The 18,475-nt window shown below is 38.3% G+C and overlaps 1 protein-coding gene across 3 annotated transcripts in view; it reads left to right on the plus strand.

Moving 5' to 3' along the window:
* Positions 1 to 6,831: 6,831 nt before the first annotated feature.
* Rbpn-5 (Rab GTPase-binding effector protein rabaptin-5) overlaps positions 6,832 to 18,475 on the plus strand; it is a 94,151-nt gene continuing 82,507 nt past the window's right edge. For 2 of the 3 annotated variants that reach the window (XM_081771380.1, XM_081771382.1), the window contains exon 1: positions 6,833 to 7,071. In XM_081771380.1, the coding sequence (XP_081627506.1) occupies positions 7,017 to 7,071 (55 nt within the window). In that variant the 5' untranslated portion in view covers positions 6,833 to 7,016. Of the gene's footprint in view, positions 7,072 to 18,475 lie in introns of all 3 variants that reach the window. The other variant, XM_081771383.1, reaches the window with a different exon arrangement.

Raw genomic sequence — 18,475 nt, forward strand, 5'->3', positions numbered from 1 at the left:
GACGCTAATGCAAGTGCGACAACGGCATTTTTTCTTTTTTTGGTATCGTCATGAGTTTTACACATACGTTACAATTTAATTCTTTCCCACATAAAAAAATAAATAAAATAACCGCAGTGTAGAGATAAAAATGACAACGGCACTTCCATGGGATCGAACCCGCTATCTTCAGCATACAGACTCATTGCTTTAACTAACTGAGCTATTTGTTTTTTTTACGTGAACTGAGCCTGTTCCGGTAAAGACGATATTTCATTACGATCGTCCTACCAATTCGTCCTTTTCCATAGATAATTTCCACTATTTGCTCTATCTTTATGTTAATACTTAGCATATATTCATATATTTGGAGTTTGCAGATAATGCATATAATAAGACATACTAGAAATATTCGTTAAAAGTTTAGTTTGTAGATTTAATCCACATTTCTCTCAATGACATAGATGTCGCTGCTTCGTGTTGAAATGCAGAATTCCCTCGTGTTCTTGAAAATTTCCCACTTTAGCAGAGTTGGTAATTCTCGAGATTTCTGTCGATTTAATGTTTTTTGCTTCTAATTTCTTTATTTTAAGCTAATATCTAACACAAATATTAAAAACGGGTTTGTTATTAACCTGTCCTGCTGGGGAAACCTTCCGAAATTTCGAACATATAAAGAAAACGGAGATATTTTCAAAAAACTTCAAAATAAAGAGACGCGTCATTTATTTTGCTCATGGTAGTACCTTAAAATTAGAATGATATTAGATTTTTGAAGCGAAATTGCAGAATACAAATTGTTAGTGAAAAATACGAATTAATTCTTTGTGGTAACACCAATAAATCACATGTTGAATAGTTTAAGCCGATTTCTTGCGACAAACGACGACGGAGAGATTTCTTAGCGAACTAACGTGTCAATAACTGACATCTTCCACAACACCCGATTGCGAGGTCCGATGCTTCCATGTATCACTCAGAAGCGATCCTGTTTCTTCCAATTTATTCATTAGCGACCTATGTTCTTGTCTGGGGCAGAACATAAGGAAAATTTGTTTCTAAATGCCCATTGCGTAGCAACAACAGATTCTGTTTCTGCAACAAAACTTTAAACGATAAACGCATGTTCCTCCAAAGAGTATGCTATTTTTACTGTGTTTTGATCATCCTCACACAGTAGAAAAAAACTGTACAGTACAATTCCCAAGACAACGGCACGATTTCCTGTTTTTTGTTGACCTTAGAGTGGTAGGTATCTAACGAAGAAAACTCAAATCTCCACACTTCATGGCACTTCATTCCAACCGTAAGGAACACTGGCGAATATTTGCTGTTTTTTCTTGAGGCGTGGCCGATGTTATTTCGGATGAATTTAAACCAGTAAACATAGTTCCATTAATCTCCCATCCTTTCTTGATCATTTGCCACAAACCGCATGAAAATCGAACTTCAGTTACAAATTCTAGATCCGTCCAAATGAAATCCATGAGTTTAAAAAAAATCACCCTGTATAATGTAACAGTTGTTGTACATCACATATTGTGATACCGTACGAGACTATTTTACATAGTATCTAATCTTTTAATATATTTATAAATAAAATAAAGTTTGTTTGTGTGTTGGTCTGTCTGTTTGTGTGCGGCTTGGGGACCAGAAGAGTGGACCGAGAGTTACCAAATTTCGGTCAGGGGTACCTTGGTCCAATCCCCAGATCAAGACGAAGCGTTTTTTTTTTTTCAAAATTCGAACCAGGGGGCCTCAGGCAAGGGCGCCGATTTCTCTGTAAATTTCGGGGGGAGGCATTCAGATGCAGAAGGTATAGGCTATATGTGAAGATTTTAAGACAAATTGCACTCAAATTATGCCAAATATTATATATTCATAAATATAATAGGGGGGCCCACATGAGCTTTGGAAAACCCGGATCCCCCGGCTCCCCTAGGATCGGCGCCCTTGGTCCCAGGGGATCGTTTACCGGGACATGTAAAAGTAGTAGAAAATGACCAATATTAGTGTTGAATTTTCTGTTTTCGCGGTCGCTGAGATCAATGGTGACATTTCCATTAGCTATGACTTGCAAATTCAGCTACGATTGTATGTGGGTCGAGGGTCATCTGCGGGGGGAGGTTGCCGAGACATGTAAAAATTATCCAAAATGACTGATATTAGTGTCAAATCCATAGTTTTCGCGGTCGCTGAGATCAATGGTGAAACTCCGATCGCATTCACTCCATTCGGCTGCTTGCCTGGGGTCACCGGGCGGGATGCCGAGACGTAAAAATAATCTGAAATAACCGATATTAGTTCAAAATCCATAGTTTTCGTAGTGACGACACTTCCTTTAGCGATGACTTGATAATTCAGCTACTAATGTATGCGGGCCGGGGCTCATCTACGGGTGAAAGTTACCGAGACATGTAAAAATTATCCAAAATGACCGACGTTAGTGTCAAATCCATAGTTTTCGGAGTCGCTGAGATCAATGGTGAAACTCCGATTGTATTCACCCTATTCGGCTGCGGGCAGGGGGTCACCGAGGGGAATACCGAGACATGTAAAAATTATCCAAAATGACCGACGTTAGTGTCAAATCCATAGTTTTCGCTGTCGCTGCGATGAATGGTGACATATCTATTAGCAATGACTTGCAAATTCGATACCATTAAATGCAGGTAGGGGATCACCTGCGGGGGGAGGGGGTGCCAAGACTTGTAAAAATAATCCAAAATGGTGGATATTAGTGTCAAATCCATAGTTTTCGCGATCGCTGAGATCAATGGTGACAATTCTATTAATGATGAACTGCAAATGCAGCTACCATTGTATGCCGGCCGGGGGTCACCGGGAGAGGGGATACCGAAACATGTAAAAATAATCCAAAATGACCGATATTAGTGTCAAATACATAATTTTCGCCGTCGCTAAAATCAATTGTGACACTTCTATTAGGGATGACTTGAAAATTCAGCTACCAATGTACGCGAGCCAGGGGTCGCCTGCGGGGGCAGGGGTTACCAAGATGTAATTATAATCCAAAATGACCGATATTAGTGTCAAATACATAGTTTTTGCGGTCGCTAAAATCAATGGTGACACTTCCATTAGCGATGACTTCCAAATTCGACTACCATTGTATGCGGGCCAGGGGTCACCTATGCAGGGGTTACTGAGACGTAAAAATGATCCAAAATGTCCAATATTAGTGTCAAAACCATAGTTTACGCAGTCGCTGAGATCAATGGGAAACTCCAATCACATTCACCCCATTCGCCTGCGGGCCACGGGGCACCGGCCACGGGTCACGGAACGTACACCATAGTTTTCGCGTTCGTTGAGATCAATGATGACACTTTCATTAGCGATGACTTGCAAAGTCAGCTACCACTGTATGCGGGTCGGCGGTCCTATGGGGGGATTACCGAGACATGTAAAAATTAGAGCTCCTTCGTGGCTAAGCGGTTAGCGTACGCGCCTTTGGCGTGGGAGACCCGAGTTCGATTCCCGGCGGGAGCTCATGTGTTTCGGATTCCACGTTAATCAGTAGGTCCACGTCTCATATAGCCTCGCTGCTGAACGGGACGCTAAACTAAAAAATCAATCAATCAATCAATGTAAAAATTACTCAAAACAATCGATATTAGTGCCAAATCCATAGTTTTCGGAGTCGCTAAGATTAATGGCGATACTCTCGTAGGCGTTGACTTGCAAATACATCCCTCATGGGCTGGGGGCCAGAGGCGTTTTTTTTTTTTAAATTCGAACCAGGGGGACTCAGGGGCGTTTACCGGGATATGTAAAAGTAGTAGAAAATGACCGATATTTTTTTGTTCAGTTTGATTACATAGAGATTTTATCTGTCCCATGCCAAGAATGGGCATATTCAGCTAGTATTACAATAAATGGACTGCTTGGATGCCAAGAACTAGTACAGAGGTGCCTTTCACTTCTATAGATTTTTTTTTTTTTAAAAAAAAGAACGTGTTCCATGGGAACAGCTCCTTGACACCTATACTGCGGGACGGAGACAAGCTGGCAGCGGCTTAATTATCCTCTGGGGAACATTCGCGTGAGCATCCATGTGTCTAGTGGAGCTCGAGCAAGGCACCAGGACGGCCGAGGCGTATCACACACTGCTTGCAGACTACGTACACCCCTTCATGACGACCATGTTTCCCAACGGTAGTGGCATTTTTCGACAAGATAATGCACCATGTCACAAGAAAGACCAGGAGTGTGATGCAGTGGTTCAAACAACACAGGGACGAGTTCCAAGTGATGTGCTGGCACCCGAACTCGCCGCATCTGAACCCAATCGAACACATCTGGGATGTGATTGAACGTGACGTCAGACCGCATCACCCCCCTCCTTGGAATTTACGGTAATTAGGTGATCTGTGTGTGCACATGTGGTGCCAACTCTCTCCAGAGACCTACCAAGGATCATTGCGTCCAGGGCCGGATTTAAGTTGCTATTTTGCACAGCTAAAACTAAAACTGTACAGAAATAATCTGATAATCTTACAAAGAGATAAGTTTCGTGGCGACCAGGCAAGTGGTGCGGGCAGATCCGGACTACCACGACCAATCCAACTTCTAGGAAATACTTCCATAAGATATTCGCGTACGGAGAAGGCTTAATGGGCAGATTCCTCATCATGCTGAAAGCAACATGTCTCTTGATTCCGTGTTCCTTCAAGAAAGGGATAAACCAGTTCTGAAACATGTCCAGGTATCGCTGATGATTCACAATACCGTCGAAAAGGAACCAAACATGGTTCTGTTGTCCACGCCTGTCCATATAATCAAATGCGGAGGATTCTATTTCAACTCTTCATAAAAGTGTGGATTCTCCCTGAACCAAAAGACCACATTGGACGCACTTCTGTCATTGTCTTACTCGTGTGGTTTCTCTCATGCACCCAACAACTTGCAATAACACGTTTTTCAATACTGCAACTGGAAGTATCAGCCTTCGTTCACACAATCTGAAATAATGAAAACCATTACATTAGCAGTTATAAAGGGATAACGGAACTTTGTGGAAGTACTAACTCAGGAAAACATTAACAAAGTGCATGAAATCACCATTAATTATCAGCGAATGACTATCAGGCAGATTGCTGAGACAGTGGACTTATCTATTGCAAGCGTTGACCGGATTATCACTCAGCATCTGGGAATGAGCAAGGTTTCCGCGAGATAAGTGTCACCAGACGCAACATTTCAAGGGACAATCTTCATTTCTTCCGGACAAACCCAGATCCTTTCATATTCGATTCATAACAGTATATGAGGCCTAAGTCCACCATTATTTATCAGAGTCCAAAGTTCCAAGCGGGTGCGACACCCCTCATCCCGCTATCCAAAGAAGGGCAAATCAGTACCCTCAGCTGGAAAAGTGATAGCTTCAGTTTTATGGAATCAGGAAGGGATGGTGCTGGTGGATTATCTTCCAAAGGGGCGAACAGTGATTGGGGAGTACAATGCAGGTCTTCTACGATAGCTGCGTGATAATATTTGACAGAAGCGTCATTGAAAACTAACAGCAGGCGTGCTTCTCCATCAAAACAATGTCCCTATTCACAAGTCAATAATCGCAATTGCAGCAATTCACGATTGCGGCTACGGATTGGTTCCCCATCACCTTATTCGCCTGATTTGGCATCTTCTGGCTCTCATTTCTTTCCAAATCTCAAAAAGAAGTTGTAAGGTACTTATTTTGACACTGATGATGACGTCATGCATTCCATAGATGAAATTTTAGACGCCTTAGACAAATCAATTTTTACCAGCGGCAAAATGTGTTGACTTTAGAGGAATCTGTTAAAAAGTAACACTATCCATAATATATCTGCTGTTCCGTTCATAGGTAGGCTTAGAACGTTTGTAAACCTTCGGATTATATTTTCTAGATTTCTTATATGAAAAATATGTATTGTGACATATACATATCCTTGGTAGAGTTTGGATCTAGAACCTTCATATCTAAAATTCTGGAAGAAATACTCAATTATTTTAAAAAAAATCTATCATTAGGTGCATCTCAGATTAATTTAATACTAACTAATAAAAATACAATTTGCCGTGGCAGACAAATTGAAGCGACTTAATATTCACGTATGCTACTGTCTATACAACGACGTTACATTATTCCATTCTTCCAGTCATGTTGATCACGTCAAACCGCTCCGATTTACACAGCTATTTATTGTTCTGTCTATTGTTGCATTCAAAGAATTACTTTTACCTATTCTTAGGCGCATATGTATTTTGACTGAGGAAAATGTGTTTATCTGAGTTTTGGTGGATTATTATGAAATCGAAGAACAAAACGATTCCATATCAGAACAGCCCGGACAAAAGGTCGAGGACAGGAAGATCCGAGTCAAAACGATCCAGCATCAAAAGCGCTCGAGTCAGAAGGGATCTATGTCAAAGAATCAGAGTGAAAAAGGCCCCGCGACAAAGGGGCCTCGGTCAAAATACCGACCGCAACCCCATTGAGAATCTTTGTAACGAACTACAACGTAAAGTCAACATGTACGAGTTACGATGAAAGAAGGTTTGGAAAAAGCATGATACACAGCGTAGGACGATATTTCCCCACACTATACCGAGAAAACTGTAACAACTATGCCGAAGTTATAAATTTAATTTAATATATAGAGTTAAAGGAGTTCACCAGTGTTATATATCAGGTCCGACTGCCAAATATATCTACTAGTTTCCCTTCTCGATTAGAGACTCTATATCAAATATTTCAATTCTCATACCTTTATGGCTAATGAATCTTCTGATTCTGATTCAACCACTGGAAAATTATTCATTTTAGGACTAAGAGTGCCTGGTAATAATGGAAAATGGAAACAAATGACGCATGCGTATGAAATGTAGTCAGAAAAATCATCGGATCGTCGGACGCATTTGGGCTAGAAATATGTGTGTATATGCTGTCAACTTAGAAATTGAAGATTTAGGATTGAATGACATTTATGAAATGACAAATCTCTGAGTGATTCAGGCTGGCAACTGCAAGTATGGAATCCCATGAGGATATTGAAGGGGAACTTTCGCCGTCTCCGGAAGGCGAAGGTAAGGGAATTACTTCGTAAAAATTACACAAATAATAATTCGTAATGAATTGACAAAAGTAGTATCATGTACTTAACACAGACTTTTGTGTGTGTGTGTGTGTGTGTGTCATTGACAAAGACAGCTTATTTGACATGTAAATTCATTCATGAATAAGCTAGTTTAGTCCTTGTACTTGAACATAATACATGAAGTAATTGTGTTTTCTTAAGGTTTTGAAAATTGTTTCGTAATAATTTAGATCGGTTTTTACTTGTTACCCTGATTGTTGTATCAGTAAAACATGTTGAATAAGGTACTATTTTGATTGTGAATCCTATTGTACTGGAAGCAACTCGCTATCGAAGAATACATTGTGAGTCCAAGGAATTAATTTAAATCAAGATCTCAGGTGTTTATGATAACTGAAATGTCATGTAAACTTTTTATTTAACAGTAACTTATTACTAATATTGTTACAAGTGCAGAATTAATAAAAACGGCCAAATTTATTTCAGGAGAAGCATTATAACTAAGGGAGTTTACCCAAATAATTTTATGCTGGCCCTTATATTTTTAATCTTCGCATACTAAACATTACCAGTTATGTATTTACGTCGAAGTGTCATGATTTCGAGCAACTTGCTGTTTGAACTTATTGTATATCTGGTTAGGATAAGTTAAGTCGTTTTGAAAAAAGAAAATAGGGGTTACGTTAATTTTCATTGAAGGATTCCTGACTTACTTTAACTTTACAGTGTCCGCTTCAGCTGATATACTCACTTAAAAACGGGAAGTTGCACTCTATTAATTTTATGAAAATAGGTCAAAACGCCTAACGTTAAGCTAACCCATTTCTACTCCTACCCTACTTATCCCTACTTACTCTACTCTACCCTGCCCTACTATACCCTCTTAAAGCGTTCGTACTTGCCGATGCACAGCTGGAGCGTGTATTGTAAAGTTTACCCGCTAAATCTTTCTACGCTACTCTACCCTTAACTATGTAAACCAGTCCCACTTGCCCTGCTTTTCGATACATGAAAATAATTGGAGCGTGTCATGTAAAGTAAATTCAAAATTATTTTCTGTCAGGCAGATTAGACAGCGTCTAAATATGTAAAGGTATTATGGGTGTATCCAGGATTTTTTGCAGCAGGGGTAGTTTTTTTTTTTTAAATGTCTTATGGCCTTTTGGCAAACAAGGCTCAGCTCGGAATAAGGCAAAAAAATCCCACAGGAGCTATTCTAAGGCCATCGTAACCTGAGCTCTGACAGATCTACATCGTGTAAGTTGACAACAGTGTTGCGAACTGTCATAGCAAGAAGAATCAAAGCGACCACTTGACAGAACGATGAAGGAATCGAATTACTTTATCACTGATTGAATCAGATTATAAGTTGAAATATTTACAAACTAGATATTTTAAAAAATAATCGTACTTCACTTTACTCCTCAACATTCCAGCACAACGTAGTTCCATTAAACCTAACGTTATTGCCACAATAATGATTTCTTTTTTCCACTTATTGACACAGCTCTGTCATTTTGACAAGTTTGCTACATAAATAGAAGTGGGGTTACATGAAACAACAACCGATCGACGTCCCTGTCGCCGCAGGGAGTAGGTTTTCGTGGAATTGAAAGCGAAGAGGGTAGCGAGTCTGTACGACTCTTCTAAAGTTCAAGGGCAATGAACCGTGATTTGGAATGTCAGGCTGAATTAGTAGAATTTCTAATGGTCTTTGTAGGAAATTTGACATCGGAAAAATTTAAATAGTCGATATATTACAGAGACCGTTATAATGAGCTTTTCATAAGGACTGATTTAGAAATTGAGTAGTTGGAAAGTAACGAACATGATCCAGCTATGTTTGTATTTTCGTAGAAGACATTTTTTCACTGATATGTAAAGGGGGCAATAGGTTTAAAACCACAAAAACACATTTGGAAACACTAGGTTGTTTCCATGGTAACAGAACAGTGTTGTCACATTTATACCTACTCATTACTGTGAAAGTTTTTGTGTTGTCAGGTTGTTTTGATTTTTTGTGTTATCTCAGTGCATTGGTCTGAATATTGTGGTGAAATCGTTGTTATTTTTACTCATCGGTAGAACATAGTTTGTATTCGTATTATTCACATAGACCTAAAATATAAATTTAGTATGTGTGTGTTTGTGTTTATGAACACAATGCCTGAAGTGCGTAAGAAGTGCGGAAAGGGGGTGCCCTTGACAAGTCAGGCACGGGAATTTGTGTTTAATCTTAGGGAATATTTCGAAAAAGAACGTAACGATGGTCATTTATTGCCATTGAATAAAGTGATTGAAAGAGTAGATTCAGCTTTATACCTTAGCCCTAAAAAGACCTCGCTGAACCAACGGAAACTTTATCCACCCTAGGAAAAAAGCGTAGGATTTCTACAGTAAACGGAATTGTCTACAATTAAAAGCCATTCTCTAACGTAAGTAGTTTTCAATTCTAAAACAAGATATAATCGTATGGGTCTTACGCAGAGTCGTTCTGACGCGTGTTTGGTGTCATGCTAAAGAGTTGAGCTGATTTGAGTTTAACGTCTCTTTCAGCAGCGAGGCTATGTGAGACGTGGACCTACTGATTAACGTGGAATCCGAACCACATAAGTTCCCGCCGGGAATCGAACCTGGGTCTCCCATGCGAAAGGCGTACGCTAACCGCTTAGTCACGAAGAAGCTCGATGTCATACTAAAGAGTTCGACTAACATATGTTTCCATGCAGTAGTCAGGCGTTTAATATGACGCTAATCATACATCAAATCGACTCTGCATAAGGCCCTATGTGTTGGTTGTTTCTGTTATCTTAACGCAATACTAATTTGTTTCTTTCTTTTCACTAATACTTTCGTCAGGCATAATGTTAAATAATATTTTTGTTGTAATACATAGGTGATTCTTTTCCCACAAAATGTGCCCCTTGTTGTATTGTTACAGAAGATAAATGTGGCAACCGTGCTTGATCGCACGTGAGAGTTGTAAGAGCTCTTCTTAGCGCGGCCTTACTCTAATTTCTAGGATACCATCCCGGTATCCATGTCATAGTTTAAGCAAAAAGGCGACGAAGGTGCTCTTCTATTTTACTAAGTCCATAGTATCATGGAACGTATATTTTTACAGCAAAAGTTTGGGAACAGGATTAAAGAAATAAAATATTAGACAATTAAATTAAAAAAAAAAAAAATATTGCTTCGGCCCGTAAACTTAATACAGATTATTAATTCAATTGAATTATAGGGAGTGACCACAGTCCAACCATACCCTTCTCCATTTGCGGACATCAATGGAAGGTACAAGTATTCATCTCTTGTTTTAACCTCAGTTAAGGTTATTTGTTACGCGTGAATGGTAAAATGATATATTTGCTAATACTATGTTTTGCTATTTTCTCTGCATTAAAAAAAGGAAACGAAAAAATATTACACATAACACGAACTTATTTACCTCCACTTACAATAGTTCCGTCAGAAATACGGCGTCTTAGTAGTATGACGCTCATCTCTGCCTGGTATGAAGGGTTCCAGGTTCGATACTAGATAATGTGAATTTGTGATCGACAAGATCATGACCGTGTTTTCTCGAGGTTTTTCTGTATTCTTCCATTGATGTTCCATCACTTCCTGCCATAGTCATTTAACTTCTATTAATAATCCGTCTCCTTCATCTTACAGGAACTTGAAACGTAAAACTGAAAGATTTTATTTGTAGTAGTTTTGTTAGATCAGCGTTTATGGTCAGGGTTGTGAATTATTTTTAATAACGCAGTTCAGAGATTTTTATTGGGCACAATTAGGTTTTATTAAATTTTGTACACACATTTAAAGCTGTTTTCCAGCTTAAAATACAATTTAATAATTCATACTCTATTGTACATAAAAACTATGGAATCCTCTTGACACACACAGGGAATTCGTTAAGCCTATCTGTGTTTCGTGGGTCAGGCTTTGCGCCATTGGCACTCGCTTATACAGGGGTAAGTAATAATTTTGCATTATTTCCACAACCCAAACAGCAGCCGCATATATGCAAGGTCAAACTGGCACAAGAAATAATGTTGCGAGAGGACTATTTAACACGTAGGCTGTCACTCCGTCAGTATCTTCAGCAGTCTTTAGTGGTAATGACGGTGAGCATATATCATCATTTGATATGTGAACTGTTAGCGGCAGCAATCCAAAATATTTGTCATACAAAGGGAGAAGGTGCAGCACAGCAACCCGTTGGCCCCATAGCAGAACATACCGCGATCTGCGACGTGATCGCAGAAAATTTGCCGCGCCTGTGCAGAAAAATTGCCAGATAAAAAAAAAATGTAGCCAACAGAAAAGTAAAAGCATGCCTGCTATGTTTAGATGTCTTAAATGCACGGACGACTCGCATAAATATAGTTTGAACTGTTTTTTACGTCGTGTAAAGCGTATTTTTAACAATCACAAGTGTTTCTTGTGAAGAAAATAAGCTTCTGACTTACTAAAGCTCATCGCAGAAAGACAAAGATTGTTCTGCCATCGAGCTCGTTGTTTCCTGAAATTTCGTGCAGGTTGTAAAAATGTCAGAAATGAAGATCAGCCGAGATCCAGCCACGCAGGGTAACAGATTTTGAGGTAATTGCGACACACCATTAAAGAAAATCCATCCAGCAGCACATGACGATTGTCAATGGCATGTCCAGTCCACTGTAGTGCGTTACCTTCACAAATTAGAAAAATCATTAGGAACTTCCGCATTGTGCTCAGGCCCAGTAGAGAGTAGAGATATGTGCCGACAACTGCTGAAAAATCCGCGTGATGTTCATTCCCTGAAACTGATTATCACATGTGACAAGAAGTGGGTGTTTTTCCCGAAATCCGATTGTTCAAAAGCAGTGGTTGAACAAAGGCCAACTTCCAGAGCCGGTCGTCAAACAGGGCCGTTCCGAGCATAAAGTCATGCTCTGTATTTGTTGGAATCACAAGGGGATAATTCACTTCAAGTTCATTTTAAACGGTTGTGCCATCAATGCTGACCTTTATTCCGAATAGCTGGAGCGGATGTAGGCTGCAATGCGCCAGAATTATCCTGCATTTGTGAACCGAAAGCGCGCCCTGTTGCAACAGGATGCAAAAACACACTTGGCTCGAAAGACGAAACAAAAAATTCAGGAATTTGATGGCATTGAAGTGATGCCACACGCGGCATACAGTCCAAATCCTGCCCCTTCGGATTACTGCCTGTTTCGATCCATGGTGCATTTCCTGAAATTTCGAGCAGTGACTGACTTCTTTACCTCTAAGGACAAGATGGGACATCGATAATCCGGCAGAAAGATAGCTGCAGACTGTCTAACATGAGCAGCTATTCTTTGAATACTAATCTTCTTTCGTTGTACTCTAATAAATACAGGTACATTGTGTACCAGAATATTGTAAGATTTATCACTCATCCGTTGTATTTCGATTTCTAGAAAGAAAGAAAGAAGTAGAAATTTTGTAGAATAACAGAAGGGGATAATTCTATATATTATAGAATAAAACACGTATTACACTTAGGATACGAATGCCTCGGCCAGCCGGCCTTACTGAGGCTTCTTTATTTTCTCTCAAAACAGTCAGGTAAACACTGAAATAGTACCTCAAGGTCGGCCATCTATCTATCTATATATACATATATATATATATATATATATATATATATATATATATATATATATATATCAGGGTTTGCCAAAATGGGCCCAGCCCGAATGAACCCGGTGGGTTTTTTCGGGTTGGACCCACCTGAAAAAAAAAAACACTTTAAAACCCACCTGGGTTTTTGACCTATTTGTTAATATATTATTGGTACAACTAAGGTGATCACATTGTAATTGATTTTTATCAGATTTTAGACTTTCCTTGGGCAAATTAGAGGCTTTCGCGTTAAGGTATACAATAACATTCAACTTAAGACCTGAAAGCTCTGAATGCACTAAATGAATTTAAAAAAAAAAAAAAAAAAACTTAGCTTGAGATAGTTATAGAACAAATTAATGTATGGATTATGCTTATAGCCTATTTGAAGTAAAATAAGTAATTTTGTACTTTAGAAAATATTTTCCGTGAATAGTGTGCTCGTCGACTTGGCGACACCGAGCAACATTAGCACTCATACGTTTGGCGGGTTTAAGATCATAGGTGCCGGTACTAATAGTACATATGTAGATACATTAGTAAAACTATTTGTATTTCTTACCTTTGATGTAAAACACAAGTTTCTTCAACTAAAATTTGGTTTTCCAACAATAACAGTTTAGTTCAGTCATTTGTTGCTACTCTTCAAAGCATTCTGTAGAATCAACACCAGCAATGGCGTAAAAATTCTTGTCAAATTTAAGAAGCTTAATGCTTGGAATTGCGAAGACTACGTAACTCTTACTATTTCAAGTGCTAAATTCAAATTTCCATACTAGTGGAAGTTTTGATGTACACGCCGTGAAAGAAGTGCTCGGGAAATTCCCAAATTAAACGCAGAAGGATCGGAAATGAATACTTCAACAATAAAACTATTTATTTTACGCTTAAGCCTGCCATTCGTCCCGTAAAAAACGGGACAGTCCTGTTTTGGGGCCCGCGTCCCCGTAAATTTAGTCGGGACAGGGAAATGTCCCGTAATTTAACTCCGTTCCATTTCTGTTATCAATATCAGCTTATTCGAAAAGTGAAAAACAAAAAGTTCTGACCTTGGCTGGGAATCCTGTAATTAGTGAATGAGCAGTACGCTGTTGTATGTAGAGATGGAAGGGCTCGGAAAAAAACCGGCTTTTTTTTGGAAAAAAAAACTGTTTTTTCTGCTTCGCTTTTTTTGCTTGGGAAATTTTGGGCTTTTTTGAAAATTTTGCTTTAAACTGATAAAGCAGACTTTGTTTCGCTTCTCTACAACATAAAAAAACTCATTTAATTAGTGGTTGATGCAGCTAATATGAAACCTCGAAGATTTTGTAAAATTCTTAACGTATTTACATTATGAGTTCCAAAGGATTAACCAATATATGTAATAATATTTTAACCTCTTATAGCCTATACAATAAGTACTTTAAAAAAGATACACAAATAACTAGCAAAATTGTATGTAGTATTTTTACTTCAGAATATCACACACTCTTTTTGACGCAAAAGAAAAAAAAAAAAGAAAGAAAGAAAGAAAGAAACGAGAGAAATCTGCACATTAAGAGCTTCGTTTCAGCTGGTTCTGTACATTCTTGAAATTTTTCAGTTAAATTTTAACTTTCATATACATTGTATGAATATTTCGAACAAATTTTTCACTGATTGATCACGTACGTAATAATCTGTTACCACCTATCAGGTGCTTTGGATCTGCAAAATTGGTAAAGCTCCAAATTCTGTAATGCACTGACTGTTCCTTAAGCTTGTTCAGAATCGGGAAAGTATCCAATTTTCTGTTCATGGATCATGTACGTAATAGACGGTTCATCTGAGTGTATGGTTTCCTAGGCTGTAGAATGTATAACCACCATCACGGTTTACCCAGTCCTGAAGGTTTCTGAACTTTTAACAAGAAAATTCAACATATCGTTACGATTTTTTTTATACAAAAAAGAAAAACTATGGAATACATTTAAAAAGAGCGGAAGGATCAATCACTGTTCCAATTCACAAGAAAGACGACAAAATTGATTGTAATAATTATCGAGGCATTTCTTTTAGCATTCTATTAATAAGATTGACCCCATACGCAGATGAAATGATTGGAGATTATCAGTGTGGATTTAGTCGAAATCGACCAGATATTTGCCATTCAACAAATACTCGAAAAAAAATGGGAATATGTTACCCAGTACATCAACTGTTAATTGATTTTAGAAAGGCTTACAACTCGGTTAGGAGGGAAACATTGTACAACATTCTTACAGAATTTGGAATACCAAAAAAGCTAGATTTATTAAGTGTTTAAGTGAATCCCAGAGTAAAGTCCGAGTAGAAAAATGCGAGCTTCCACGTCGAGATTGGCCTGAAACAGAGATATGCGTTATCGCCGTTATTATTCAGCTTTGTTCCGGAGTACACTATAAGATAAATCAAAGATAGGAACCAGGGCCTAAAGTTGAATGATATTCACCAGGTTATGGAGTATGCTGATGATGTAAATCTGATAGGAGAACAATCGAAAGAAATGCAGAGGCCTTATTAAACGCTTCCAGGGACATGAGTAAATGCAAATAAATCTAAATACAAGGAAGTTCACAAGGATCGTAATACGGTAAATTATGAATGCGTTAAAATATCAATTAATACTTTCGACACAGTGGATACTTTCAAATATCTTGGATCAGTATTACCAGACCAAAATCATACCCACAAAGAAATTAAATGTCGACTGAAATCGAAATTATTCTTATTATTCAGTTCAAAATATTTTGTCGCCGCGAATTCTGTCAAGGGATTTAAAGCTTAAAATATATAAAATGAATATCATGCCTGTTATGCTTTATGGTTGTGAAACATAGTCGCTTACGTTGAGAGAAGAACGCAGACTGAAATTATTTGAGAATAAAATTCTGAGACGAATATTTGCACCCAAGAGGAACAAGAATGGTGAATGGAGGAAACTTCATAAGGAGGAACTATATAATTTATACAGTTTATCAAACATCGTTAGAGTCACCAAGTCTAAGAGGCTCAGGTGGGCAGGTCATGTAGCCGTTTGGAAGAAAGTAGGAACGCTTTCAAAGTTTTAACTGGAAATCCAATCGGGGAACGTCCATTAGGAAAACCTAGGCCCAGATGGGAGGACAACGTTAAGATGGATCTAGCAGAAATAGGAATACAGAGTAGAAACTGGATTGAATTGGATAAGGACAGAAGTCAATGGAGAGCTTTTGTGGCCATATAGAAAGAGAGAGAGAGAATACATTTAAAGTTAAACACAACTGCACAACAAACATGAGTGAGTGGTTAGCTTTTGCGCTTCTATCGTGAAGTCCGGGATTCAATCCCGCATTCGACCATTTTGACAAAAGTTTTTCTTAATTCCATCTGTGAATGTAGAGATAGTGCGTGTACTATGAGTCCTGGCCGACTTTCTTTCTAATCGTTTTTAAATCTTTGTTATTAGACTACTAATTACCAGCAGTGATGGATTTGCGAAGAAGGTTAGGGTGGGGATGTCTTTCGGATTGAAGCCTCTACCCCGAAATTCCGTGCTCGTGGGTTTTCTCGGGGTTCTCCCATTTCCTCCCACTTTCTTCATTCCACCATTTCACTCATTTCCACCATTTCAAACGAAACGAAATATTTGTTATGCCTGTACTCATAAACTTAAGCTCCTCTTAAATAAAAGGAATTTTTAGAAAAACCCAACATTATTCAGAAAAAACCCTCCCAAATATTTTTCTAAATCCGATACTGATTATTTCTGTCAAATGGTATTCAAGGTTGTGTCCGAAAGATTATTGTTAAATCATTGCAAAGCTACAGTATAACGGAAATGTGGAAGTACGCTCTGACAGATATATTGAAAAACGTACGCTCTGATGAATATATTGAGAAACATAAGTTTAATTATGTGTTAGAAGCTAGAGTACTAAGCTCTAAGAAGTGAAACACGGATGACTAAAAAGAAATGATCTAGAAAAGAAAAAATGTCGATAATTCAGAAGTTAAAATAAAGTTAAATAGCTTCTAAAATTGTCCTCAAATACAACGTACTTTATGTTTACTTTAATTCATAAACTATGTGTCCATCCATCATGATGGTGAATTTCAGAGCGAAAATATGGCATTTAGGTCATGGAATCTTATTTAACTTTCGAGTATACTATAAGAAAGCTATTTAAACAGAAAAATCATGAAAATGAAAAAAGCCAAAATTTCCAAAATTCTCGTTTTTTTTCCCAAAAATGCCGGCTTTTTATGTGCAAAAAACCATCGATTCAAAAAAGCCGACTTTTTTGCATCTCTAGTTGTATGTAACAGTTTCGAGGAAGTTATTACACCATCCTGTTGGACTTGCTAACGAGCGAAATTTGCAATGCTACTTTTTCTATTGCACTTGATGGAAACTCGGATACTCTCCGGAAAAAAAAAAGAAAAAACTTTGTGTTTCTACATTTACAAACACAGGAAGATGACTAACCTTTTCTCCAGCAACACATTAGATAAGTTAACAAGAATTATAATCTTTTTCAGAGGCTAGGAGCACAGAATTTTGCTTTGGTCCAGGTCTTAGAAAAATGTAAATCTGGTCCTGACAATTACACACGACACAAGGAGAAAAATCAGATTAAACTGACGAACGTAATTTTGGTAAATACAACCATGTAAATAAATATTGCTAAACACGCGAAGAATATTGAATGTAGATTGTACCACTGATTTAAATAATTTGCATATTGTTTTCCTGTAAAGCGTTTTTATAGCACATCTTTAGTTTTTAAGCATCTTCAGTCTGTACAATTAATTGCAGGGTACGAACAAAGAAAAGCAGCTGCTGCTTAGTGAACTTACGCCTATTATATTCTTAAAAAAAAATAAATCAATAAATAAAATGAAATCTATGTTTTAGTCTCACGGTTATGCCTGTTATGCTCAAGGTGACGGTGATGATTAGAAATAAATGAAATGACTGAATGAAGAAAGTGGGAGGAAACGTGAGAATCCCGAGAAAACCCACGCATAAGGTGTTTGTCCACCACAGAGCTCACTTGGCGCAAGCTGGGATCGAACTAGGAACCCCATGCACTAGAGGTGAACGCTCTACCACTGAGTCACAGCGGCCTATTATACTTTTGTTCATAACCAGATTACAGTTCATTGCATTGTGTTGGAAAGTTGACGGGGGGGAGGGGGATCTGAGGTGTCCGTCTCATGGAGAAAATATGGCAGGTTTATTTACGCTGGAAGATGTTAATTTCATATAAGACATTTTAAAACAGTTATTTGTTTCATACAGCATGAATTGTATCTTTGTTTTAAATTAATAGACCCCTTTTGGTATTCATATTTGGCGAACGTCAATCAGGCTTCTGGATGACTTGATCTACATTTGTTCGTTTGTCTGCTGAACTCCTTCATGGCTATGCGGTTAGTGTACGGGTCTTCGGCGTGGGACCCGGGTTTGCTTCCCGGAGGGAGCTCATGTGGTTCGGATTCCACGTTAATTAGTAGGTCCCGTCTCATATAGCCTCGCTGCTGAAAGGGACGTTAAACACAAAATCAACTCAACTCGTTTGTCTGCCTCTACCACACACACTACAGGGTACAATTTTCGGCCTTTTAAGTTAAAATTTTCAGAGTACAAGCACGAGACACTGTAAATTTACTGTATAGATTTTGGCGGCATACCAACGTAAAATATCGAAATGGCGGCCATTTTTTTCAAACCAGCGAGTGCCCACGCTACGAAGCGCAAT

The sequence above is a fragment of the Thermobia domestica genome, chromosome 9 (genome assembly GCF_964235325.1).
Source record: "Thermobia domestica chromosome 9, izTheDome1.hap1.1, whole genome shotgun sequence".
Taxonomy (NCBI): Eukaryota; Metazoa; Arthropoda; class Insecta; order Zygentoma; family Lepismatidae; genus Thermobia; species Thermobia domestica.